At 35.9% G+C, this 27473-nt stretch overlaps 1 protein-coding gene across 1 annotated transcript in view; it reads left to right on the top strand.

Moving 5' to 3' along the window:
• Nucleotides 1-25628, top strand: part of LOC149782895 (short transient receptor potential channel 7-like) — a 129157-nt gene extending 103529 nt beyond the window's left edge. Inside the window, exons 5-16 of the mRNA XM_089934443.1 lie at nucleotides 3688-3864; nucleotides 4551-4715; nucleotides 5074-5332; nucleotides 9607-9746; nucleotides 13113-13212; nucleotides 13773-13924; nucleotides 14993-15147; nucleotides 17416-17614; nucleotides 21191-21412; nucleotides 21872-22036; nucleotides 22557-22623; nucleotides 24574-25628. Coding sequence (XP_089790569.1) covers nucleotides 3688-3864; nucleotides 4551-4715; nucleotides 5074-5332; nucleotides 9607-9746; nucleotides 13113-13212; nucleotides 13773-13924; nucleotides 14993-15147; nucleotides 17416-17614; nucleotides 21191-21412; nucleotides 21872-22036; nucleotides 22557-22623; nucleotides 24574-25091 — 2319 coding nt within the window. The 3' untranslated portion in view covers nucleotides 25092-25628. The remainder of the gene's footprint in view (nucleotides 1-3687; nucleotides 3865-4550; nucleotides 4716-5073; nucleotides 5333-9606; nucleotides 9747-13112; nucleotides 13213-13772; nucleotides 13925-14992; nucleotides 15148-17415; nucleotides 17615-21190; nucleotides 21413-21871; nucleotides 22037-22556; nucleotides 22624-24573) is intronic.
• Nucleotides 25629-27473: the final 1845 nt, after the last annotated feature.

Genomic DNA, 27473 nt, shown 5'->3' on the forward strand with positions numbered 1-27473 from the left:
TATATATATATATATATATATATATATATATATATAATTTGGCAGCTGTAAATATTAAACTGACTTGATAACTTGTTTGCTTGCACTGAAAATTTTCAAATATTCAGCCAATGCGATAATAAAAGGCTAGTAAACGTTGGTTTTCTTTCGTGCTAAAGCGTCCTGACTTTTATAACTTTTAATTGCTTAAACTCACATTTTATATATTGTTCTGTCGTATTTACTTTCTTTCAATTAGTTGCAAAAGAATGGTAAGACTTGAACATAAATGAATAAGAACTTCCTTAGGATCTCAATTCCACTAGTTTGCAGATTGTTTTGTTTTGAAGTTATCGTTTACAATATAACATATATTTAAATATGATCAAAATACAAGTAATAGCTTGTGAGTTATTTTAATTTAAAATTACTTGTAATCTCCATTATTTTAATATATTTTGTGTAATTTAGTCTCGTCAGACATCCTGCACTACGTAGCATTATGTAATTCCTGATACCAGGCCTACGCTAATACCCCATATATTGGCGGTTTATCTCGACAAAAGGAGATTCAACGAAAGGACTTTTTAAACGTCCTCATTCATCAATTTAATTTTTAACAGCTCATGAGTAAAGTATAAACGTATTTGGACCCAAGTCACATTCTTTCAGATCAAACTACTTATATAATTAATACCATTTTGAATATCATTAGATAGTAATTAATTGTTTTATTTTTTCATTATGATTTGTATCAATATGATTGGCCATGCCCTTTTGAGTTTCTTTGCTTGTATGAACCGAAAAAAATAGCTTAATTTATCAATACGTCCTGGCACTATTTTTGAACATTCGTAATGAATACTTTGCAAAAGATGTCTAGCTACAATAACATAATTGTATATGTCAACAGTAAGGAGGATAGTGTGATCAAGATCATGCGTATGGTGTCTAATAAATCATGCTGCGAATTAACACACATATATTTAAAAAATCACTTAAATTGATTTTGAAAAACTCTGACAATTTTAATTTTAAAGCTGGATCGATAAAAAGTATAGACCTTTCGAGGAGATGGTACAGGGAGACATATACAAAGAGAGAAGAGGGTCCATCGACGCGAACCATGGTAAAATCCGCTACCAACTGTGTTTTCACCCGTGGCTGCATGCGATATCATTTAGTCGTTTCTCTGTAATATATATATAAACCTTGTTTAACCAGTCCATGAGAGGAAAAACTTCTCGCAGTATGTTGACCCATCAAGGCTGTTAATATTGACTGAGTTGGCCAATTCAGTAGTTCTCTCTTCCCTTGATGTACCCGATATTTTTTTAATAGCTGATGGACGGCATATTTTATATGCATACCACGAGAAACGAGTAAATCATATAGCGGGAAATCATGGGTGAAAAAAAGCGTAGCGGATTATCGCCCCTGTCATACGATGTTTGCGGGACCCTGGCATTCAAAATTTCATTCTAGTTATATTATAAGATTTACATTTTAACATATGTTAAGGTTAAGATCAATCGATTATTTGAACGGGACTATAAAGAATGATTTCTATTAGCGATCAGAAAAGATTTGGATCCATTTGTATTTTCATAAAATAACGCAGTGACTTAACCAAGTGAAAATAAATTAACTCTGTTAATGTAATAGCAACTTAAATAATATTTTGTAGATTTAAATTTTTATAGCTGACTCGACCTTAAAAGAGTGAAAACTGTCCTTGCCGATCATCAAAATGTTGGGAGAAAGTGAATAGGTTGAAACGACAGCTTGTGTTGGGATATATGGAGAAGGCAAGCTTGTTTTGGGAAAGAATTCGATATCAATAATCATTAATGTTTCATAGAAGTAAAACATAACCTGGAAAAATCCAAAATGTGGAATTCTCGTCCTGATGTTTAAAAGTAAAAGTAAGACTAGTCTTGGATATGTATCAAGTTTGCAGCCAATTTTGTCAATTTCAATCAAGTGTACGTAGGTCTAAGTTTTTGGGGCCTTTTTGTCTTCATGTGACGACTTACATTTTATACTTTTCTATCATGATTGTTTTGTCTTTAGTTCATAAACATATATATTCTTCCACGCAATATACTTCATAACCTACATAGAAGGACCTTACTGAACAGTACAATTAGAGGTATGTTTCGGTGCTGAAGTGTACATATTCATGACTACGTTATATAGTGTGATAAATTATCCTCAGTAGGTCAATTGTTTATTGCAAATGTGAATGAATGTAGGAATTACGTGAGTAAACTGCATGCTGCTCCTGCAGTTGCTATTCCTGGCAATTAATGTTGTATAGACTTTGCTTGTAATGCGGACAGGTACTTCAAAGTTTATTTTATTTAAAATAAAATTGATTGATAAAGAGCTAATATGTGTTTCTTTTATAAGGGATTTACTATTTTCACGTCGTTATTTCCTCGGTTTTCGTAAACAGCATGCATTCAATTCAAGAGGTCAAGGCACTCGAATATTTGTTGCTTTTATATATATATATATATATATATATATATATATATATATATATATATATATATATATATATATATATATATTTTTTTTTTTTTTTTGATGAAAACTAATCATTAAGGCCTTGGGTAGAAAAATGATGCGTCTTCTGATTTCAATGTACTATGCCAAACCGTATCACTAAAACAACAGTAAAATATAGAAATGAACTGGTTTCTTTTTCTTCCAGCTTTATACAATTTTCCTAACATAGAAAATTAAAAACAAAATTAACGGTAAAAACAATAAGGACCGAAACATGTTAACATTGACCAGGTCATGTTACCACGTTACAATCGCTAGACCTCGTTAGTCAATCTATGGGAGATAACTGTTCGTGGCTAATCACAGATCTTAAAGTAGCAGAGTTTTTGGCTGCGCTCGACGATGCGTCTTCTCTCCATTGAAGCCGTTCGCTATAATGATAACGGTCCATAACATCCTGCATGCTTACATGTTCAATCTCGTCAGAGGATGGAAAAAGAAATTAAGTTATAGAATGACAAGTAAAAATGGATCCTTCTGTGATTATTCCTTTTAGAGTCACACCAATGATCCCATTTCCTCGCAGTGATTTTAAATTAATAAGGAGCCTGTATTGAAACAAAGTCAGAGATAATTCATGTACAAAGCAGTGAAAGATTACTAGACTCTAAAACCTGCTGATGAAAGATCAGACTGACGGAAGAGCTTGAATGAGCAATGCAGACGACATGGTTCTGTGGATTGTATTTAAACTTCACGTTGAATATGTTAGATATGTGTATATAATATAAACGTGGTGCTTAAAGCAGATACCTTTAGGGGTCTATTTTCAACCATCTTTTTTCAAACATTTATATTTGAAGATTTTTGACAATAATTACAAAATTCAGCGTATATTTCTTTCATGTTTTGCAGACAACAATTACATATGCGTAAATTCTATTTAATGTTCCAAGCACATTTTTGTTACGCATAAAGGGAACAATTGATATGAATAAAATAATGATTTGCTGAATATAAAGCAATTTTAAGTTATGCGGTTGAGCTTGTAAACTGGCAGTGTCATTATCGGGGCAGCATCATTCACTATGATGATACATGTTGAATCTCCATGCCATATCCTACAAGGGACAACACTGACTGAAAATACACAAATGGTCAGGTCGGACAATACAGTGTGTCCTTCAATTTCAGAACGAGTACCTTTCCCTGGCAGACCAACTAAGTGACTATGTTGTGAAACTTTTGGACAAGGTCAGAGGTCACGACGAGCTCCAGGTGCTGATTGACAAGACGGGCCGGGACAGCCACCAGGAGACTTACGAACGACTCGCCAGGCTCAAATTGGCCATACAGTACAACGAAATGAAGGTGAGACGGTGTAACCTTCAGTGATATGCACGTGGATGAAATGATTCCTTTGTAGTTCTAGACTCTCGGCTTTTAAACTTTGGTCTAAAATTTAAGGATTGGGAAGGAAACAAACTCACAGTTGAGGGACCTGTTTGTTACTATTCTTCATGATTCATGTTTTAATTTGATGTTTGAAATGGTGTCGGTCACAACTTTGTTGTAAAGCCACATTGCTTCATGAGAGGTAAAACTAATCATGTGCTTTACAGAAGTGTATTTTGTGAGCTATTGCATTTCTTATTGCTATATTTTTTTTCCTCCATGGGATGACAAAAATTAAAAATACAGATATGACTCTTGAATATTATTAATAACACAATCATCATGATCAACATCAATACAATTATTTTAAAGACATCACCTGCAGAAAACGTACTGGAATTGAAATCTCACCTGCGTTATCAAACGAAATGTCACACGTAAGGCAAACACTACTGGGTAGCATGAATTTCACAACTCTTCAACATTTTACCATAACATTTCAATGTTTAATCAATGTGTTGTATGGTCGACATAAATCATGCATTGAAAAGGAAAGCATTATATTTCTTACTGTTCGATTCCTGTTTTTAAAATCAGTTTTGTTTGGTGGGATTGTTTTGAAATTTTAGTCATAATGAATTGTCCAGTATTTTATTTTTCAGTTTGTGGCTCACCCAAGCTGTCAACAGAAGCTTGTTAGTATTTGGTATTCTGATCTTCGGACACTTGAGAGATCTAACTGGTTTGTTCGTTCGCTGATGGTGATGATAATTACCTTCGTTTATCCACTTCTTGCGGTCGTGTACTGGTTTGCACCAACGACAAGGGTAAGTAGACGCAATAATCCACGCACAAGTACTGCGCAAATGTATTTGTATTGCAGAAGTTAAAATAAGAATTTGAGAAACGATGGTTTTTATTTTCTAATTGTCATATTTTAATCATAAAGTTAGACTTATAGAATGTTTTGAATTCTCTTTTCATCGTATGATACCAATTTTCGTAGATTTCGTGGTTCCTACAAACCAAACTTTGAAATATCCAACGAACTATGATCAATCTGTATCAACACTTGGACTTCCATTCTCAGTGCTTTAATATCCGTACCGAGGAAAATGTAAAATTCGCTTAAAGTTATATGCCTACCAAATTGAATGACTGCACAATATTTCCCTTTCTTTTCAGGCTGGCGAGTTCCTGAGAATCCCGTGCATTAAGTTTATAGGTCACACAATGTCTTTCGTGTGTTTCTTGGTAATGATATTGACATCCAGCATCACTGAACATCCCTCATCTCAGGTCACAATCACACAGGTGTTAAACAAATCGTACACCGAGTACAAGATTTCAGCGAGAGCTGCCAACCTTTCCATGCCGGACGATTTTAAACTAAGGACGTTTGAGCCACAAATCATAAATCTTATGCTTACGATTTGGATACTTGGTAAGGCAATTCATCTTTTACGATCGAAGTTGTACAGTACACTGATTTTATTAGCTACATGTTAGTCTATCATGTGATTAATGTATTACCCCATGAACCTTATTTCCGTTTCTTTGTTGAACGAATAACATATACGAACATATTTGATGCAATTTCTGTCTGGACAGACAACTGTTTGCATACAACGTGCTAGTTGTGGCCTCCCTTGGACTGAGAAAAGAAATCTTGCCTACTGACTGAAGAATTAGCATTTGTATACCAGCTCAGCCCCTCGGTGGTGGTAGTGGTGGTGGATAATTTCCATTGGAAAATAAACCATACAGAAACTCATTTCTATATTTGACAAAATACTTGAGTGTATTGGTTTATTAAACTTGATATTGCATTTGCACTTATGAATCGGAGTTTATTAACCGTTTTTTATAAACCAGTTGTGTAAAGTAGTTACGTGACTTAAATCTCTATTGTAAATCGCATGAGCTAGTTATGACCCTGTTGGTTCCTACACCCGGATAGAAAAATGTTTTAAAAGAAATTCTGGTTTAACATCATAAAAATTGACCAACCACAATCCTAGAATTTTCTTTATGAAGTAATAATGTCTTTTATTTTTTTGTCATGTATAGGGACATATAGTACTTAAGGATCCACCATTTACTTTTCGGGGTGGATATGGGTTCAACATTGAAATAAAAATGGTTATTGTTCCCTGTATAAAAACTAAATGATCGGTCGCGTATGCTGTCAGCTGAGTTCCCACACAATAACTGTTGCAGGACTTCATCGATTGAAACCAAATTTATTCGAAGCATAATATCACGAAGTTCATGTTCTATCTACCCTACACCCCCACCTCCCAAAAAGGAAAAAATAAATAAAATAGAAACAAAACAAACAAAGAAACCAAACACCCCAAAACCCCAAATTGCCCTCCAAACCCCCCAAACAAAAAGTCCTAAAATTATTTTAGTTGTGGCCACCGTTTACGTTTGGAGTTAGCCCCTGCATCTTGAACCAAGGTTTTATTCCATTATGACTATCTGTCCAGGTTTATCTCTATGTGCCTTCTTTAGACATACTCTTTCAAAGTAACATTTATAATTTAAAAGTGTATTTTTCACTAGTTTGTTAGGATGTTTATAAAAAATGTTGTAAATGAAAGAATTTTTGTGATTAAGATTTGCAAATTACAGGACACACACACACACACACACACACACACACACACACACATATATATATATATATAGAGAGAGAGAGAGAGAGAGAGAGAGAGAGAGAGAGAGAGAGAGCACTTGCTAAAGTTAAGAGTGGCTACCTCTTGATTGAACTACAAAATAACATGTACTCTCATACCTCTTGGTTCCAAGTATGAACTCTGTGGTACTCTTTTGTTGTTTTATCTGTTCAGAGTATGTCTACGTGAAATTTTTAGGATAATGCTATTGTATGAATCTAATTGAGGTTATTGTACATTTTGACGGGTTTCGATGTTTTCTATGTATGCAAGTCTTCCTTTTGGTTCTATTTGCATGTATACTTTGTACGGGATACCGTATGTCGAAGATGAGAGAACGTTGGTTTCTTTCATAACAATAAAATATATTCAAACCATTTTTCGCAAAGGTCATTGTCTGCTCCTTTGACATATAATAGTGTAAAAAGCAACGTGTTACTTACCGAAAATACTACCTGCTTAAGTGTACCGTAACTCTTTTCATTGCAGAAAAAGCTAGCAGTGTCATTGTAGGCACAGCGAAATGACATACAGAGCCAAACTGTGACGATTAGCTGCAGTACTACGTACACATTTAAATTAAACACTGATAAGTCATACATAGGCCACATGAATAGCCCATTTTGTTCAAATCTTTTAGAGATACTTATTTCCACGGCAAAACTGTTTATGCCCTGGGACCTGTGAAATTTTAACACTCTAAACTGGAAAAGATCACCGTGGCACTTTGAGGGTTTTGAACTTCTACTATACAATTCAATTCTAGAAAGCTGTATTCTAAACAGAGCAAATACGCTTGATCAGTTAGTAGGTATAATTATATAAAGCTCAATTAAACATGAGCACCACTAAGATTTGCATTCTCGAAATAGAGTTTTATAAGATGTTATAGTATGTCAGTAACTTTTAGTGACGCTGAATACTGTTCCTCTAACAGATATGACTAATTCATAGACTGATTACAGATAGGCCTGATTCATTGACTGATCATGGATAGACCTGATTCATAGACTGATTACGGATAGACCTGATTCATGGACTGATTACAGATAGGCCTGATTCATAGACTGATTACGGATAGGCCTGATTCATAGATTGATTACAGACAGACCTGATTAGCAGAGTGATTACTGACAGGCCTGATTCATAGGCTGATAACGGATAGGCCTGATTCGCAGACTGATTACTGATGGGCTTGATTCACAGACTGATTACAGATAGATCTGAATCATAAACGTATTACAGATAGGCCCGATTCCCAGAGCGATTACGGATAGGCCTGATTCATAGACTTATTACGGATGAGCCTGATTCATCGACTGATTACAAACAGACCTGATTAGCAGAGTGATTAATGACAGGCCTGATTCATAGACTAATAACGGATAGGCCTGATTCATAGACTGTTTACAGATAGACCTGATTCGCAGACTGGTTATGTATATGCCTGATTCACAGACTGATTGAGGATAGGCGTGATTCATAGACTGATTAGAGATAGAGCTGAATCATAAACTTTTTACTGATAGGCCTGATTAAGAGACTAATTACGGATAGGCCTGAGTCGAAAACTTATTACAGATAGACGTGATTTACAGACTGATTACAGATAGGCCTGATTCATAAACTTATTACAGATAGGCCTGATTCACAGAGTGATTAAGTATAGGCCTGATTCACAGGCTGATTACAGATAGACCTGAATCATGAACTTATTACAGATAGGCCTGATTCACAGAGTGATTACGGATAGGCCTGATTCATAGACTGATTACGGATAGGCCTGATTCACAGACCGATTACAGATAGACCTGATTTATAAACTTATTACAGATAGGCCTGATTCACAGAGTGATTAAGGATAGACCTGATTCACAGACTGATTACCGATAGACCTGAATCATAAACTTATTACAGATAGGCCCGATTCGCAGAGTGATTATGGGTAGGCCTGATTCATAGACTGATTACGGATAGACCTGATTCACAGACTGATTACAGATTGACCTGAATCATAAACTGATTACAGACAGAACTGATTCGTAGACTGATTACTTAATAGGCCTTATTCACAGACTGATTACAGATAGACCTGAATCATAAACATATTACAGATAGGCCCGATTCGCAGAGTGATTATGGGTAGGCCTGATTTATAGACTGATTACGGATAGGCCTGATTCACAGACCGATTACAGATAGACCTGAATCATAAACTTATTACAGATAGGCCTGATTCACAGAGTGATTAAGGATAGGCCTGATTCGAAGACTGATTACAGATAGGCTTGATTCACAGAGTGATTACAGCTAGGCCCGATTCAAAGAGTGATTAAGGATAGGCCCTTTTCACAGAGTGATTAAGGATAGGCCTGATTCGCAGACTGATTACGGACAGACCTAATTCACAGATTGATTACAGATAGACCTAAATCATAAACTTATTACGGATAGGCCTGATTCACAGAGTGATTACAGCTAGGCCCGATTCACAGAGTGATTTCAGGTAGGCCTGATTCATAGACTGATTATGGATAGGCCTGATTCACAGATTGATTACGAATAGGCCTGATTCACAGATTGATTACGAATAGGCCTGATTCACAGATTGATTACAGATAGACCTGAATCATAAACTTATTACAGATAGGCTTGATTCACAGAGTGATTACAGATAGGCCTGATTCATAGTCTGATTACGGATAAGCCTGATTCACAGATTGATTACGGATAGGCCTGATTCACAAATTGATTACGGCTAGGCCTAATTCACAGACTGATTACAGATAGACCTGAATCATAAACTTATTACGGATAGGCTTGATTCACAGAGTGATTACAGGTAGGCCTGATTCATAGACTGATTGCGGATAGGCCTGATTCACAGACTGATTACGGATAGGCCTGAATCATAAACGTATTACAGATAGGCCTGATTCATAGACTGATTATAGAGAGGCCTGATTCATAGACTGATTACAGGTAGGCCTGATTCACATTCTGATTAACTTTTTTCATGTTTTTCGTTATATTCCAGGAATGTTGTGGCAAGAGATAAAGCAGATCTACGGCGATGGATTGTACAACTATTTTGACGCCTTGTACAATTACCTAGATTTTACAGTCCTTACCCTATATATTACATCATTCACTCTGCGTTACGTCAGTGCTTTCAAGGTATTCCTATACTGAATATTGATTCACGATGGTGGGGTGGTGGCGGTGATGCATATGACATCCTTCTAGCAGAGACGGAACACTTTATAATTTAGTTACTTCACTATTGTAACTCCATTCTTCTGTGGAGAGAACAACTTGTGATGAATGGTTGCATATCATGTCACTTCCTAGGTCATTATATATATAGAAATTCGTATAAACGAAATTGATCGAGGCGAGGGATCACAATGGGTAGCTTTAATGTTTCGATTGCACATCTATTTTTGAGTTTAGACATCTTAAACATAAAGATATTCTCAAGTTTTGAGCGTCTTAAATAAGCAAAACAATCGTTGTATGTAAGAGTTACATGTTTTTATTTTGGATTTGTATTAGTGATCAAACCTGTATTTATGTCCCTTAACATATAGCAGCATAAAAGTACATTTTAATTGCATTCCTTCATGAAATATAGGAGGAACTAAAGCATTGCAATAATTAATAAAATAAATTGTCCTTTTTTCTATTGTATTGTAACAAAACACATCTTTGACTTTGTTTTCATCCACGCATTCATAAGTTCCGAAAACATACTGAGAATTCTTCTTAGTCATCCATCCTTTGTAAATGAGAATTCTGCCCTTGTGAGTGAGAATAATGTCTTCTTGAGAGACAACAATGGCCTCTGAATGAGACTAATGGCCTCGTGAGTGATAATAATGGCCTCATGAGTGAGAATAATGTCTTCGTGAAAAACAATAATGACCTCTGAGTGAAAACAATGGCCTCACGAGTGATAATAATGCGTTCGTGGGAGACAACAATGGCCTGAGTAAGAATTATAGCCGCGTGAGTGAGAATACTGGCCGCTTGAGTGAGAATAATGGCCTCCAAGAAAGAATAATGGCCTCTAAGAAAGAATAATGGCCGCTTGAGTGAGAATAATGGCCTTGAGAGTGAGAATAATGGTCTCTGAGTGAAAATAATGGGTTCGTGAGTGAGAATAATGGCCTCTGAGTAAGAATAAAGGTCTCGTGAGTGATACTAATGGCTTCTTAGTGAAAATAATGCCCTCTTGACTGAAATTAATGGCCTCATGAGAGAGAATAATGGCTTCGTGAGTGAGAATAATGTCCCCCTGAGTGTGAATAATGGCGTCTGAGTGAGAATAATGGCATCTGAGTGAGAATATTTGCCTTGTGAGTGAGGATAATGGCTTCGTGAGTGAGAATAATGGCCACGTGAGTGAGAATAAATGCCACGTGAGTGAGAATAAATGCCCCATTTGTGATACTAATGGCCTCAGAAGTGAGAAAAATGGCCTCGTGAGTGTGAATAATGGCGTCTGAGTGAGAATAATGGCATCTGAGTGAGAATATTTGCCTTGTGAGTGAGGATAATGGTTTCTTGAGTGAGAATAATGGCCACGTGAGTGAGAATAAATGCCACGTGAGTGAGAATAAATGCCCCATTTGTGATACTAATGGCCTCAGAAGTGAGAAAATTGGCCTCGTGAGTGTGAATAATGACATCTGAGTGAGAATGATATCCTCGTGAGTGAGGATAATGGCCTCTTGAGTGAAAATAATGCCTTCGTGAGTGAGAATAATGGCCTCGTAAGTGAGTATAATGGCCTCATGAGTCAGAATAATTGCCTCTTGAGTGAGAATAACGGCCTCTGAGTGAGAGTAATTGCCTCATGAGTGAGAATAATGCCCTCGTGAGTGAGAATAATGGCCTCTTGAGTCAGAACAATTGCCTCTTGAGTCAGAACAATTGCCTCTTTAGTGAGAATAACGGCCTCTGAGTGAGAATAATTGCCTCATGAGTGAGAATAATGCCCTCGTGAGTGAGAATAATGGCCTCTTGAGTCAGAACAATTGCCTCTTTAGTGAGAATAACGGCCTCTGAGTGAGAATAATTGCCTCATGAGTGAGAATAATGCCCTCGTGAGTGAGAATAATGGCCTCTTGAGTCAGAACAATTGCCTCTTTAGTGAGAATAACGGCCTCTGAGTGAGAATAATTGCCTCATGAGTGAGAATAATGCCCTCGTGAGTGAGAATAATGGCCTCTTGAGTCAGAACAATTGCCTCTTGAGTCAGAACAATTGCCTCTTTAGTGGGAATAACGGCCTCTGAGTGAGAATAATTGCCTCATGAGTGAGGATAATGGCCTCTTGAGTGAGAATAATGGCCTCTTGAGTCAGAATAATTGCCTCTTTAGTGGAAATAATGGCCTCTGAGTGAGAATAATTGCCTCATAAGTGAGGACAATGGCCTCTTGAGTCAGAACAATTGCCTCTTTAGTGAGAATAACGGCCTCTGAGTGAGAATAATTGCCTCATGAGTGAGAATAATGCCCTCGTGAGTGAGAATAATGGCCTCTTGAGTCAGAACAATTGCCTCTTGAGTCAGAACAATTGCCTCTTTAGTGAGAATAACGGCCTCTGAGTGAGAATAATTGCCTCATGAGTGAGAATAATGCCCTCGTGAGTGAGAATATTGGCCTCTTGAGTCAGAATAATTGCCTCTTGAGTCAGAACAATTGCCTCTTTAGTGAGAATAACGGCCTCTGAGTGAGAATAATTGCCTCATGAGTGAGAATAATGCCCTCGTGAGTGAGAATAATGGCCTCTTGAGTCAGAAAAATTGCCTCTTTAGTGGGAATAACGGCCTCTGAGTGAGAATAATTGCCTCATGAGTGAGGATAATGGCCTCTTGAGTGAGAATAATGGCCTCTTGAGTCAGAATAATTGCCTCTTTAGTGGAAATAATGGCCTCTGAGTGAGAATAATTGCCTCATAAGTGAGGACAATGGCCTCTTGAGTCAGAATAATTGCCTCTTGAGTGAGAATAACGGCCTCTAAGTGAGAATAATTGCCTCATGAGTGAGAATAATGCCCTCGTGAGTGAGAATAATGGCCTCTTGAGTCAGAATAATTGCCTCTTGAGTGAAAATAACGGCCTCTGAGTGAGAATAATTGCCTCATGAGTGAGAATAATGCCCTCGTGAGTGAGAATAATGGCCTCTTGAGTCAGAATAATTGCCTCTTTAGTGGGAATAACGGCCTCTGAGTGAGAATAATTGCCTCATGAGTGAGGATAATGGCCTCTTGAGTGAGAATAATGGCCTCTTGAGTCAGAATAATTGCCTCTTTAGTGGAAATAATGGCCTCTGAGTGAGAATAATTGCCTCATAAGTGAGGACAATGGCCTCTTGAGTCAGAATAATTGCCTCTTGAGTGAGAATAACGGCCTCTAAGTGAGAATAATTGCCTCATGAGTGAGAATAATGCCCTCGTGAGTGAGAATAATGGCCTCTTGAGTGAGAATAACGGCCTCTGAGTGAGAATAATGTCGTCAGGAGACGTTTTCTTTTGCAGGTTAAGGAGGCTATATCATATTTCGAAAGCAATGCACACTGGGAATTACTGAACAATTCAGCCCCAGAAGCTGAAGAAAAATTCTACTGGCTGATTGCAGGTAAATTAAAAACTGTAATTTATAAGATTTGTTGTCGTGATATAATTAGTTGCGAGCTTTTCCGAAAACCTTGAACAAATTTTAATCGAATTTTATTTTTTTAGAACCATGTTTGAAATTCATGAATAGTTTTGTCATTACAATTGAGAATAAAAACGATATTTTAAAAGTTGAAATAGGTCAGAGGTAGACGACATGAATGTTTATGTTGTATATGTGTTCCTTAGCCTAAGGCTCTTTTTCGTTTGATGTATTGGGTATTTACTTCTCTGATTTATTTTATAAAAATAATGACCCCATCAGATTGTTCTTACCATGATTCTAGTCTTTTTTTTGTAAAAATAAATTGACAGTATTTACCGATTTATTAAAACATGTTTATTAACTATGTTTTTTGTTTCATGATAAAATGAACAATTTGAACATCAGAGAAATTAACAAACATTATCTTTCTCCATCTGATTATGGCGGAAAAGGAGAACAATAAAGTTTTATTGAGTTTCTATAAACATTCATAAATAACAGAATTCATGTATGATGGGACAATATATATTCTACAGATCGGTTTTACTGGGAATCTCTGGATCCCCACAATGTTGCTGAGGGTCTCTTCGCTTTGGCGAACATCATTAGTTTTACACGCCTTTCTTACATTCTACCCGCCAACGAGCTCTTTGGACCGCTACAGATCTCTCTCGCCAGGATGCTAACTGTAAGAAAGTTAACAAAATGTATTCTTGTGGAGTAGATTCTATAACAAATATAAAATAGGATGACCTCATTTTTTGACATTTTAAACCCTAAAGGTCGAAGAATTTGTTTTATACGGTTTACACAATTTTTTCTTCTTCACGTTTCGTAGTTTTTTAAATTAATTTCGGAAATTTTTATTACAATTTTGTGATGTGTGAAATTATTTCAAGAATATACTGAAGAAATTACATTCAAAATGGTTTTCCTTAAATATTAAATTGTGTCCATAAAATCAATCTCACTACGTTTTGCTGTCTTTAAAACAAACTTAACTGTCTATCAGTTACCTAAACAAAGTTCCCAGACACTTTACGTTGGTTTGGGATTTACTACTTCGAACTGCTACTATCGCCGTCTACTCTAAATGTTAACGTTTTGCAGCTTTCATCGATAAATGAGAGTCATTGATTATATAACTGATAATAATTAGTATTAGTAAAAACCAAGTGTCAGAATTGTCTTCATTTAATTGGTATTTGTAAAAACCAAGTGTCAGAATTGTCTTCATTTAATTGGTATTTGTAAAAACCAAGTGTCAGAATTGTCTTCATTCAATGAAGTCATTTAAAGAAGGACGAGACCAATATTGAATTTCGCAGTCCGAAACAGTTTTTAGTCAGAGAATATCTCTATCGTTGATTGCTTTTATTGAGTCAGAAATATTTGTACAAAATGCATCCTTGTTTCCTTGACTATGTACGTTTTGGAACATGTTTTCGAAGAATTGTCATGTTCTAAGGGCCATGTCCGTTGCCCTGAATGACGAACGCATAAATAATTGCTGTAGCAAAAGGTTTCAAAAATCGACTAAAACTGGGAAAAAAGGCAGCAAGGTTTAGGTGTGTGGCCAATTGGTATAAACTTTGTGGTAACAAATGAATTGTTTGGCTCAGGATCAAGGGGTTATCAACTTCGATTTTCATCAGTTTCAAAGTCTTTCTTCATTGGTAGAGATACCGTGTTTGATTTTATAACTTTTATGGTGCAATATACTTCCTTAGAATTGGTATCTTTCTTTCTTTCATAGGACATATTAAAGTTTGCGGTTATCTTCATGGTGGTATTCGTCGCTTTCATGGTCGGGCTACACAATCTTTATTGGTATTACCCGCAGCAGGTTCGGAAGGATGTTGAATTTCTGGAAACGAACGTTACGACCAAGGCCGAAAGCAATTTTGGAATGTAAGTCATTTGCTCTTATGTCTCCGGTATAGTGGCATACAATGTAGACAATGACGTTCTCATGTGATAGGATTTAATTTGTTCCTATTGTATCGCCATTTAAGTATGCTTTTGATTTAGCTCATCAGACCGTAAGGCCAAGCAAGGTTAGAACACGGTCGTGCATTTGACGTGCGTCATCTGTAGTGCCTCAACAATGTTATTTTCTACTTCTCAAAACTGCTGGGGCAATACGAATCAGTTTTGGTAGGACGAGGGTTCTTAGCATTGAGTAGATCAGACTCAGACTCGGAAGGCGCGTATATGTTATAAAACATTACGATATGTCCTTGCAATGGAGTAGCAATCTGGCTATTGCGACCAAGTCAATTGTTTATCAGACTCAGTAAGATTATTTTTAAGGGCATATTCTACCAGATATCAATATCATAAAATGTAGTTCTTGTCGAAAACTGCATTCCTATTTCAGACCAAAATGCGACAGGTAGTGTCACTGCATGAACACTTTCACGATTATACAAAAGATGTATATAGACTATCAAGGCCATCCTAAAGTCTCTCGAAATAGCAACACGATTAAACAACAATTCGGAAAACAATAATTTCTACGAAATATCATGATGTAGGTGTCTTTATACTCAGATCATATGGCGTGTTACTGCATTTCCCTTTTACGCAAATAAGTACTCGTGACTTATATCAATTCCACTTGGGCCTCTTGAGTTTATTTCCAACTCGTAGTTTTGAATTTCTGATGTTTAGCAATATTTCATATAGTTTTAATGTATATTTGATATTGGATGATAATCACATTGTCTAAAGTCAGTTAAAATGATCATATTCCTCGTTAAATATCTACCGGATATTCAGTTAATAATTTCTTACATATTATCGATTAGAAAAAAAAAAAGATGCTTGTCGAATAAGGATCCTGTAAATATTGCAAATTACTATGTCCTCAATATGAATACACAATATTTGCATAAACGTATTTCTCTATCACGTTTCTCTTTGTTTGTTTGTTTCCCTGTTTCTTCTGGACTGTTTTTTTTTTTCTTCTAGGGTTTGAAAGGTTATTATATTCGTTAACCGGTTATCCGTATTACACGAAATGAACCGGTAACCGTTAAAAACCGCAGTTGGAAACATTTCGTCAACAAAGTGTAAGCTGTCCTAATTTCCAGTTTCTAAAATCTGGTGCAACTTATGTCCTTCTCCCCTTGTTTATGCATTAGCTCCATGAATACAGTTCAACTTTTCTCTTGTCAAATTCGTTGTCATTTCATGCAGTATTCAGCACCAGTCAGGCTGATTGTCATGAACACTCAAACGCTGTTTTAAACTTGAGTATTGCTAGCCTTAAAATGCCTTGATCAAAAGACGGCCAGACACTTGTCAAAAGAAGAAAATAAGGTTCTTTGTCTTTGTGGGTGCGCGTGTGTGTGTGTACATGTTTGTGTAAAGCGTAAGCAAATATGACGTTAGTTAATCTAGTTTTAATTTAAATCCATGTGAGTTATCCCACTATCTGGAATGATTAAACTGATTCAACAAATTGTATAGACAAAGAATTTGGTCAGCATGCAGTCACGGGTGAAAATGATTGGATATGCTATTTGCGACTAAGTTCAGTTCCAAACGTCCCGATACAACACAACCGTCACTATGATAGTAACGAAATATAATCTGCACATTAAATTATTTGATTCGCCAGTGTGATCCTTTTTTTGTCAGAAACGAGTAAGCCATTTGGGTATTACTTCTTACAATCTCTGCTTCCACAAAATGAAAGGACCAAGTGAGCTGAGATTAGTCATAAGTACACAATAAGATACACAATGGAGGTTTAAACAATGAGTACAACACAGAATCCCCCCAATTACAGCGTTAATTGGAGTACTTTCTGACTTACCCTTCAATATCATATCTTAGAAAAGCAGGTTACTGTACATGTATAGGCCGTTACAATGCGTTACAGTATTCCGAGTCGCGTTTAAAGCATGTTTTGAATAAAAGTCTGGGAGTGAGAAAGTTTACATTTTAAATTTGTTTGTATATTTAATTAGTTTACTAAGTACTATTAGTACTGTGGGACGAGGGGTGGAATTTTCGTTTAATCCGGTTATTAATTTTTGTATTCGGTTAGAGCTAATACTCGTACCTTCAAATGTTATCAAGGTAATTGTTACAACCCAATATTTTTTTCGGAATGCAGTCTCTGCTTGATAAAATCTACAAGATATTTATATTTCTTTCTCTTTTCCTCAGACCAGTAATAACGTTCAGGACAGTGTTTTGGTCCCTCTTTGGGCGTGGGGATCCAAACGTCGTGGAGCTAGATAACTTCAATCACATTTTTACAGAAACTGTCGGCTACTGGATATTTGGCGCCTACAACATATGCACTGTAATTGTGTTGCTCAATATGCTGATCGCCATGATGTCTCGATCGTTTGAAATCATACAGGTAAATCTCGATCGTTTGAAATCATACAGGTAAATTTCTGAACTTCAAAATCGAAAGAAATCCGGCAAATTATCTGATTTCAAATACGGTCTTGTTCCGAATGTACATCAATAGAAAAGACACTTATTCTAAATATAGTTCAGGCTCATTTCCCTTTCCATTTTTAAGCAAAATGTAGCTTTTGAAGCAGTGCACTGACTCGATTCAAATCTGGCATGAAAACTCTGTTTACGTTTATGTAAACACGCTATACCGAGTTATTTGTGATAAAAAAGAAAATGTTTGAAAAAGCTCAGCTCAAAGAAGCGAAGTCTAGTCATTACATTTGGAGCTCCTTATTCTCTACACACCTCCACCAAATCTCACAAGTTCCGGAGTTTTTCAAAACCAATCATTTCAGTTTAGGCATAATGAGATTGAGGACTATATGAAGAATTTACTTACCTCCGAAATTTAAGAGCTTAACAACGTGCAAACTACGAACAGCGTAAGTGCCTGAGTAAGGATTGTCAATTTTATGTTATGCAAAACAAATTTTAACATATTCAGTTTACGAAGAATTAAACAGAGTTTAAATAACAATCAAGAGATATATTATAATGACCTAAGCAAGTCAGAAAAATAAATGAAGGAATGGCGCCAAGTGTTTGGAACTATTTTGTTAATCTTAACATACATACGTGACCTCAGAGATGATCGGCGTATGGATAATATCCACAATACAAAATGCCTGTAAAATTTGTTTTGAAGTATATATATATATATATATATATATATATATATATATATATATATATATATATATATATATATATATATATATATATATATTCAAATCTCAGCAACATATTTTCCTACTTTTTGAAGTCGGGCCAGGGTTTCGCGAAATTGAAAATGCACATGCAGACATACGACTAGCTAACGTCTTTTGGACAGAATTTACCACTGAAGACACATGTGGTTCCAAGACAAATCAAATGACCGACGTCAACCCATTAATTTGGATATGAGCTAACACTCCTTCACCATCAACTAGTCATGCCATTGAAAAAGGTGTAGAAGAACTTCCTGATCTATGGCATAACTTCGTCAACATATTCGGATATCAAAATGATCGTTTGGTTTAAAACCCAAAGGCTGTAACCGCCTTGACCTAAACGCCTCTTTCTCTTTTAGTTTCATTGAGTAGTATTTTGAATTATGCCATATGAATTTGACATTGCATGAATGGAAATGAGTGATTAGTTTTCAGACAGGTAATGCCGTGAAACATATATTTAGGGATTACATAAAGAGTCGCTGAAGCAGAGCGTCATTTATTACCCATTGTGGTTAATGATGTTCGCGTTGTGAAACTTACCATAAAATAATTGAGAAGACTGTATTTGATTGTCTGTATATTTATTAAAAACTCACCAAAATTTTGAATTTCTAAACTTGGGAAATATGCCCATTTTGTAGATTGGAAACGCAGCTGAAAAAAAAGTCTCACAACCCCCAGTAAATTTCTGAGTATATTAAGATTTATACGACGTTTATTTTGCATTCTTGACGAACACAAACTTACTTTTGTACCATGTTTCAGGGGCAGGTACACTGAAATATTCGAGCTTCGTAGTACTATTTTGAGAAACGAAACAGATAATAAAGTGGAAATTTCCTTTTTAGCTCACGTGGTAAAACGCCAAGAAAGCTTATTGTATTGCCGTTTATCCATCATCCGTCGTTCGTCGTCGATCTTTATTCCGTCCATCATCACTTATTTGTGAACACTCTAGAGGCCTTTTTCTGATCAGTTCTAGTATATAAGCTTATATCATTAAGATCTCGGAGTTGTTTTTAGTTTTAGCAACATCCACGTATACCGATGATGTGCTTTTGCATCTAACAGGTGAACAATATAGCGGCCATATTTCTAATAAGAATTTTATGAGATCTGGTATGTGAGCCTATCATACTGAGTTATCGGAATAGTTTCTTTATGAGCAATATCTCAGCGAGTTATCGGATTGGTTCGATTATGAGGAATATCGTATCGAGTTACCGGACTCGTTCGATTATGAGCAATATCTCATCGAGTTATCGGAATGGTTCGATTATGAACAATATCTACACATATTATTGAGATGATCTTGTATCTGATTATCTAAGATTGTGAATATTTTGGCGGCATTATTCTTCAACAGATTTAGATCGGATTTATAGGTAAGCTTTTTTATCAATAGCTTGGATGGGTTCATTTATTAGAGATATCCACATGTATTAAAGAAGTAATCTTGCTTTTGATATGGCGGAGATTGTTGGCACTCTGAAATCCATATTTGTAATCAGATTTTGATCAGACTTGTTAAGTAACATGAGAATGATCGAGATCTCATGCGTTTGATTGTGAGCTAAATCATAACATATCAATGAGTATCCGTATTGATCATATGCTGTGAATCGAACCTGCAATCCTCACACTTTTGGTCATGGGTAATATTCTTTGACCACTGAGTGCACCTCCGTTGGGTGAGGTTCTCAGTGGTTTCCATGTTATGACTTCAGTGATGGAACCTCAGTTCGGGGGATTAGGACATACTCGCGTAATTTATAGTAAAATGCAAATATTAACTCCCCTGATACTGCCAAGTAAGGTTTGGCTATGAACAGTTCCTAAGAAATAAATCAGCTTCTACTCACCAGAGGCCGTGGGAGACCCAGGGGAAAGTACTGGTTACCTAAACAATATATCCTTTTAATGTAAAGCTTCAAGTTAATATTTCCTCTTTGCTTTCAATAAGTGCGAAATGTGTTTAATTATGTCAATATCCGGTGAGCGATATCAAGCCCACTTGGGCCTCTTTTCTTTTAGTGTTACAATTTACAGTTGCTTACGTATATTTGCTACACCTTCTTTCACTATTACTCAAAATTAATTAGTCTGGATTATGTTACTCTTATAAAATGTACATCTAATTTATCAAGTTCCTTGCGTTCGTCACGATGCTATACAATTATTATTATTATTATTATTATTATTACTTTTACTGCTCTCCATCTGTATCTCCGTGTATCAGCACGTCTTGAACCCCTTTTAGTTGCTATCACATAACTATCAAACTTAGAGCCTTTAAATGTACACACGTATTACCATACTTGTTTAGATTTTCATGTATTTTAACAATTTTTATAATTTTGTTTCCCATTTAAAAGTTCTTGTTGGACTATTTTTGACAAAAACCATCTCAACACTGTTAACAAAATAGTACATGAAGTTGATAAATGGAGTTTGAAAATATAATTTGAGTAAAACGTAAATGACGTGAGTTGATTAACAAGATATTGCTACAATTGTAGTTTTCTCAGGCACATTTGTTTTAAGAAGTTTTATTTTTTGATAAAACTTTGTTATCACGATTTAGCAAAAACCCTCTTCCCGAAAACAAATAAAATGTTTATATCATATACTTTTATGTGTATGCTGATGATCGGATACGATTTTAGCTGATTATATTCATTTTTCAAATTTGTATTGGACTTACGACTGCATTGGACATATATAAATCTAGTTATTATTATTATTATTATTATTAGGAAGAATCAGATACGGAGTGGAAGTTCGCCCGCAGTAAATTATATATGGAATACATCAAAGATGATTCAACGTTGCCTATCCCATTTAATGTGATACCCACTCCCAAAACAGTGTACTGTATGTTCAGGAGCATATGTGAACATTGTAAGAAACATGATCCAGAAATAGCAACTCATCCTGGAAGAAGAAAAGACTATGAAATGTATCCGGCTACGGGACAGGTATGTAATAGTTACTGTAAATAATTTTTTAAAAAACCCAGGATATTGGGGAATATATGTTGCAAAATTGCAGAGCAGGGCGCGATTTGAGTTTGTTTTCTTCCATTTTGTTTCCAAACAAGAACAAAAACTTATTTCAATAGGGTATACTTGAATTGATATCTGTGCCATTATTCTTCATCACTTTTAATTGCATAATTATATCAATCGATGCAGCGTACTATTTTTTATCCGAAAAATCGACTACATGAGAACATTTCAAAACCCTTTGAATAGAAGTAGTTTAATGTAGTTTATTAAATGCATCGTTTGTACTGGACGCACTTGTTGGAACAGAGTTCACATGAATATAGCCACAAATTGCTATGAAGACTTAAGAAAAACAATGTCATGCTTTATATTCCTGTAAATCATTATTGTTCAGTAAAATAATCAGATTGCTTGATTATGTGCCATTAGGTTACACCGAGCAGTCCAGTGTCACCCCAGGCACAATACAGTTGGGATGAACGGGAGAAGCCAAGCAGGGGAATCAAGCATTTCCAAGAAAAACTGCAAACATCGAACGGCTTTGTTCGGAGTGACTCTGATTCTAACCTTTATTCAGAGAAACCAACGTATCAAGCAAGCTATTTCTTCTTTACATCAGAAAATCAATCCTTTACCCCAATTAACTATAAAAGGACTCAGTGAATGGGATTTAATGTAGTGAAATGGTCGAGTCTATTTATCAAGAGTCGAGCGGATCTTACATGTTCATGACAACTGCACACGCTAAACAGTGTTTTTCTAAACTTTAATAAATAATATTAGGACACACAAATATTTACGGTTTTGGAGATTGGCGAAATATTAAAACATTAATTCTGTTATATACCATGACCGAAATCAAATCAGTTCAGAACTTCGTTTTTGAAAATAAAAAGTTTTAATGGTTAATTGGTTATTGCAGATAAGATGCATTTTTCCAGCCGATGAGAATTGGACATGACTAATTAAATTATGAATTTAAAAATATAATTTTATCTAGTATTGTACAACATAGTTGAAACTAATTCCTAAAGCAACACCCAGTTTACAATTCAACGTATGTGACAATTTGAAATAAGATCATTTTGTAGTTAATTATTTCTATCTCTTTTAGCGTGTTATGAAGCGCATCATCAAAAGATATATATTTGACATTCAACGTGAGAATGACGCCAATGACGGTAAGACATGTATTTGAATTAATCCTAGTGCCCACTTGTGTCCCATCGACGTGCCACAAAATAATATTTTCTGCAAATTTTGAATGACCAGGCATTTATAAGCAGACTTGCTGTGTAAGATATTGTCAACCATACAATGTAATTTTTCAAGACATGATTTTGCTAGGGATGTTTACATTCTTACCCTGTGCTTCAAAAGCGTATAACAAGCACACTGGACCAAGTACCACACACGTATCACTCACCAGATTTGACGGTATGACGTCAAGATGTGATCTGCTGCAACAGGACGTTAATGTGCCAGGACGTGGCATTAAAGTACTTTCCTTGGCAATAACACAAACTGACCCACACTAAGTAATTGTAACTATTGATTAGCACTGGTTAATCCATGGTATAAGCAGCTGTTTCTTCATGAACAAATTTGTTGAATGTATATACAAGTAATGATAGCAAAGAAGAAATTCTTTAAAGATGATTTGAAAATCTACAAATTGCACATGGTGGAGTTGATATGACTCTATGCTTTACAATTCGTGGAATGTTTCCTTCACATACTGTAGATCTTAAAATGAATAAAAATGACATGGGTCAATGCTAGTATGGCTTTTTCAATTCACACACTAAACGTTGGAAATGTCAGAAGTGCTAGTCTGCTCTCCAGGATGTTAGATTAAAACTTTTTTATATTTTTTAACATAAATTTTATGTAAACAGCTAGTAAAATATAGGAATTATAAATAGTGAGTAAAGCATTATTCTAGACTCTACGACGCAGCTATACAGCATGTGCTAGCTGGATTAGTTGTGCATTAGTTAGGAGTACTGTCCGTCCTAGCTGTGCTAGCTATACTGGCTGTGCTAGCTGTGCTAACTGGCTGTGCTAGCTTTGCTAGCTATACTGGCTGTGCTAGCTGTGCTGACTGGCTGTGCTAGCTATACTGGCTGTGGTAGCTATGCTGACTGGCTGTGCTAGCTATTCTGGCTGTGCCAGCTATTCTGGCTGTGCTAGCTGCGTTGACTGGCTGTGCTAGCTATACTGGCTGTGCTAACTGTGCTGACTGGCTGTACTAGCTATTCTGGCTGTGCTAGCTTTACTGGATGTACTGGCTGTGCTAGCTATACTGGATGTACTGGCTGTGATAGCTATGCTGGATGTATTAGCAGTGATAGCTATACTTGATGTACTGGTTGTGCCAGCTATACTAGATGTACTGGCTGTGCTAGCTATACTGGATGTACTGGCTGTGCTGACTGGCTGTGCTAGCTATACTGGCTGTACTAGTTGTACTAGCTGTAGTAGAGAGTCATGAACATTCTTTAGCTTACATAATCATTTTCTTAAGTATGGCTAGAACTAAGAAATTACAAGCACACTGTGTTTAAAGCGCAGTTAATTTATTTTACATATTTGAGGTTTTCAAACCAAACTTCCCTCTGTGAATTAAAACATTATTGTGCATGATTCCAATTAAATATAATAGGCACCCCTGGTGTAAATCAGGGCGTGATAGACTTTCATTAAACACATTGACAAACACAATTTTAAATGCATCATAAGTATCCTTTAAAGTTTTTAGACATTACAACCGTTACTTCATCTGTTTCAAAATTTACGAACGCATACAGTTTTAAATAATACAAAGAAATTAGAAAATCATAGCGAAAGAAGCACTTCTTTATAATGTTAGTAACGTATGCATTTGAATTGCCATAATCTGAACGACTTATGACTAAGGAGCAAATAAGCCAAAATTAGTCATAAATAAATAAACAATTTGTTTTCCAAAAATATTGGAAGGGTAATATTTTTTTTTCTTCAAATTAATTACAAGGTACTTCTTCTCCCTTTTACGCCCAAATTCCAATTTGTTTGATCAGCGTCGACTTATATTGCCGTCTATATTTATGCATTTTTGTTAATTTTGTTAATTATCTTCTTAATTTCAGATTTCGATGAAATCAAGCAGGATATCTCAAGCTTCCGTTTTGAGATGCTGAATCATGTTTCTGTTCGTCAGCAGGAAATAGAAGTAGTCAAGTCTAAACTGGAAAAAGTCACAAGCAAAATCGATCGCTTACTAAGTCAAATGCCACAATTTATGGTAAACAATCTCTCGATAGACTCTGTCATTCCTTCGTCCACCTCGTCAGGTTTGATGTCAGATCAGTCGTTCGACAACAGCAGTCGAGAGGGTACTGAAGAAGACAAAAAGCCAACAGTATCATCTACACGTCAAAAGAAGCAATTCCTGCAGGACATACCAGAAGAAGAAAGATACACCTCATCAAACTCGACGAATGGCACTGCTACGCGTGATGACATCGGTTCTTTACTCAAGCGGCAGAAAACATTTGATGAAAATGTTAGCTTAGAAAATGGTGACATTAGACATACATATGATGTGGAGGTTGAAGTTCAGATACAACCTTCCGAACAGAGGAATGACTCCGATGTACATCTATAATGTCATCACAAGAAAGAGAGACCGGTGTAATTATGGGACTTTCGTAAAGGATACGTGTCAAACATCTGCAAATTTAACACCTGTTTCAATTAATCGAACATCAATGGATGCAGCGGTAAAATTAAGGTCATTGTGAGATCATGACTATGACAAATGTTGAACGGAATTACATTTTACGTTTATTTTCTCACGAAAGTTTTAAAGGCATTTCAGCTTCGTAGACCAGTTTTGTGTTTGGGGATTTTATGACGTTATTGATTTAAAGATAGGATTTATCAATTACATTTATACCACTATTTAGGGTCTTATTTTCAGAATTGCATGACCGATGTGTTTTAATTCGATTGGAACTATGGAGATGTACTTTGATTTGTCTCACGACACGGTACAACATAATGCTAATTTGCTGTTTGGAGTGTGGGATAAATCATGTTAATTTTTCTTCAGATATGTGCTTAGTTACTGTTTGTTTTTTAAATCTCGAGATAAACCAGGTCAATTAAAAGCTGGTGCAATTAAATGTATCATAGAAAGGAACAGCTGTTCAGCAGTTTAGAATTTGTAAGCCCCCATCTCTACCAAGGATGTGCATTGATATATATCATCCGTCCAGTCCCTCTGTCCGTCCTTCCTTCCGTCTGACACAGAATCTCATTAGCGTAACTAGTTCCACAGTGTTCGATGGTTTATCGTGAAACTTCATCAATTTTATGGTTATAATGTGATGATGGACACGTCGAAGATGTGCATCGAGTGGTCGATTGGTCTAAATAGCACGCACTTACCGGTTATTACCTTCTCACCTGAGTCCGCGTGGGGTCCAGTCTAGGACTCTGGTATATGAGAAAACTTGCCAGAACTTTTCCTTGGGTCGGTGGTTCTTAGTGGGGTTTCCCCGGGTTCTTCCTCCACCAATTATATTGACCGCCATATATAGCCTATAATGTAAGTATAAATGGCGTTAAACTCAAAACAACAATAGCAACAACAACAACAACACAAAACTTGATTTGATGATACAAGTTTAGTAAAGGATATTGCCACTTATGTCTTGCAGCATTATGCTAAGCTACTGAGACTGCAAATAGTCTCATGTTCTGTCATATATCAGCACATCGACAAACCACTTAGCTTCCGCAATTTTGTTAGAGTCATTGCCCTTTGTGTCTTGTAGCTTTAAGATGGCGCTCTACGCTTTAGTATTTTGCATCTGGATTGATTTTTTAAAAGTAAAAATATTTTCTCCAGATTCCCTCACTGGTTATACTGTCTATTGATAAGAAACCTTGTATATCTTAGTCATTATTCAAAGAACTTTTAATTCCCTTTATTTTGGTGTATGATTGATGTACGTTATATGGGATATAGAGTATTCATATTGGTATAAATTCATATGTGTACCCTTCAAAACACTGCTAGCTCCACTTGTCCATATTCAATTCCTGGACTTCAGAGGTAAATTGTAAGAAAGGAGCTGATAACTGTTTTCTACATTTTATAAGTCTGGGGATTCATTCATTGCACTTCGAGAACCTGACATTGTCTACTCTTGCAAAATTCCTTTCCCTATTTTAATAACTGCTAAAGACTAATTCAGTCTGACTTTTTTGTCACAAGAAAGCATCTTTTTTAGTTAGCTGTGTACATAGACAATTTCATGTACAATTTCCACAAGTACAATATCCAAAGAAATTTCAGCCACATTACATAGGGTTAGAGTTTTAAAGACAGGGAATTTCCCCGGGATTCTTCACTGGTTATAATGGCTTTAAAAAAAAGACATTGGTTACCTTATGTACTGTAAAAAGAACTTTGAATTCCCTTTATTGTGGAAATGATTGATGGGTGTATTATGAGTTATTGAGTATTTCAGCCGAGTCTTACTTTATATGTGTACCTTTAAAAAAACTGCTAGCTCCGTTTGGTCATTTTCACTTCCCGGCCTTCCGAGATAAATTGTAAACGAAAGAGCTGATAACACTTTAACATTTAATATATTTTGTATTTCATTCATTTTACTTTTAGAAGGTTGTAATGTCTAGTTTTGCAAAATTCATTTCCATATTTTAACAACTGATAAATATAGTACTCTTTAGATTAATTCATGCTGGGGGGTTTTGTACACAAGAGAGCACTCATTTTGTTAGCTGTATGCTTAGATCATGTACAATTACCACAAGTGCAATGTTTAAAAAAAATCAGCCACAGTACAGGATAGTAACATGGAGGTACACCAACATTCTCTTCATTGTGCATTTTGCAAATGCAGACAACTTTACCATACACCTTTCACTCTCTCAGAAGTTCAAAATATCTGTAAAGCGCGCCCATTATGCAGTGTATGGCACGATCTCGTTACCTCAACCAGTTTTCAATGAATTG

The sequence above is a fragment of the Sinohyriopsis cumingii genome, chromosome 15 (genome assembly GCF_028554795.1).
Source record: "Sinohyriopsis cumingii isolate HCF-2022 chromosome 15, ASM2855479v2, whole genome shotgun sequence".
In the NCBI taxonomy this organism is placed as follows: Eukaryota; Metazoa; Mollusca; class Bivalvia; order Unionida; family Unionidae; genus Sinohyriopsis; species Sinohyriopsis cumingii.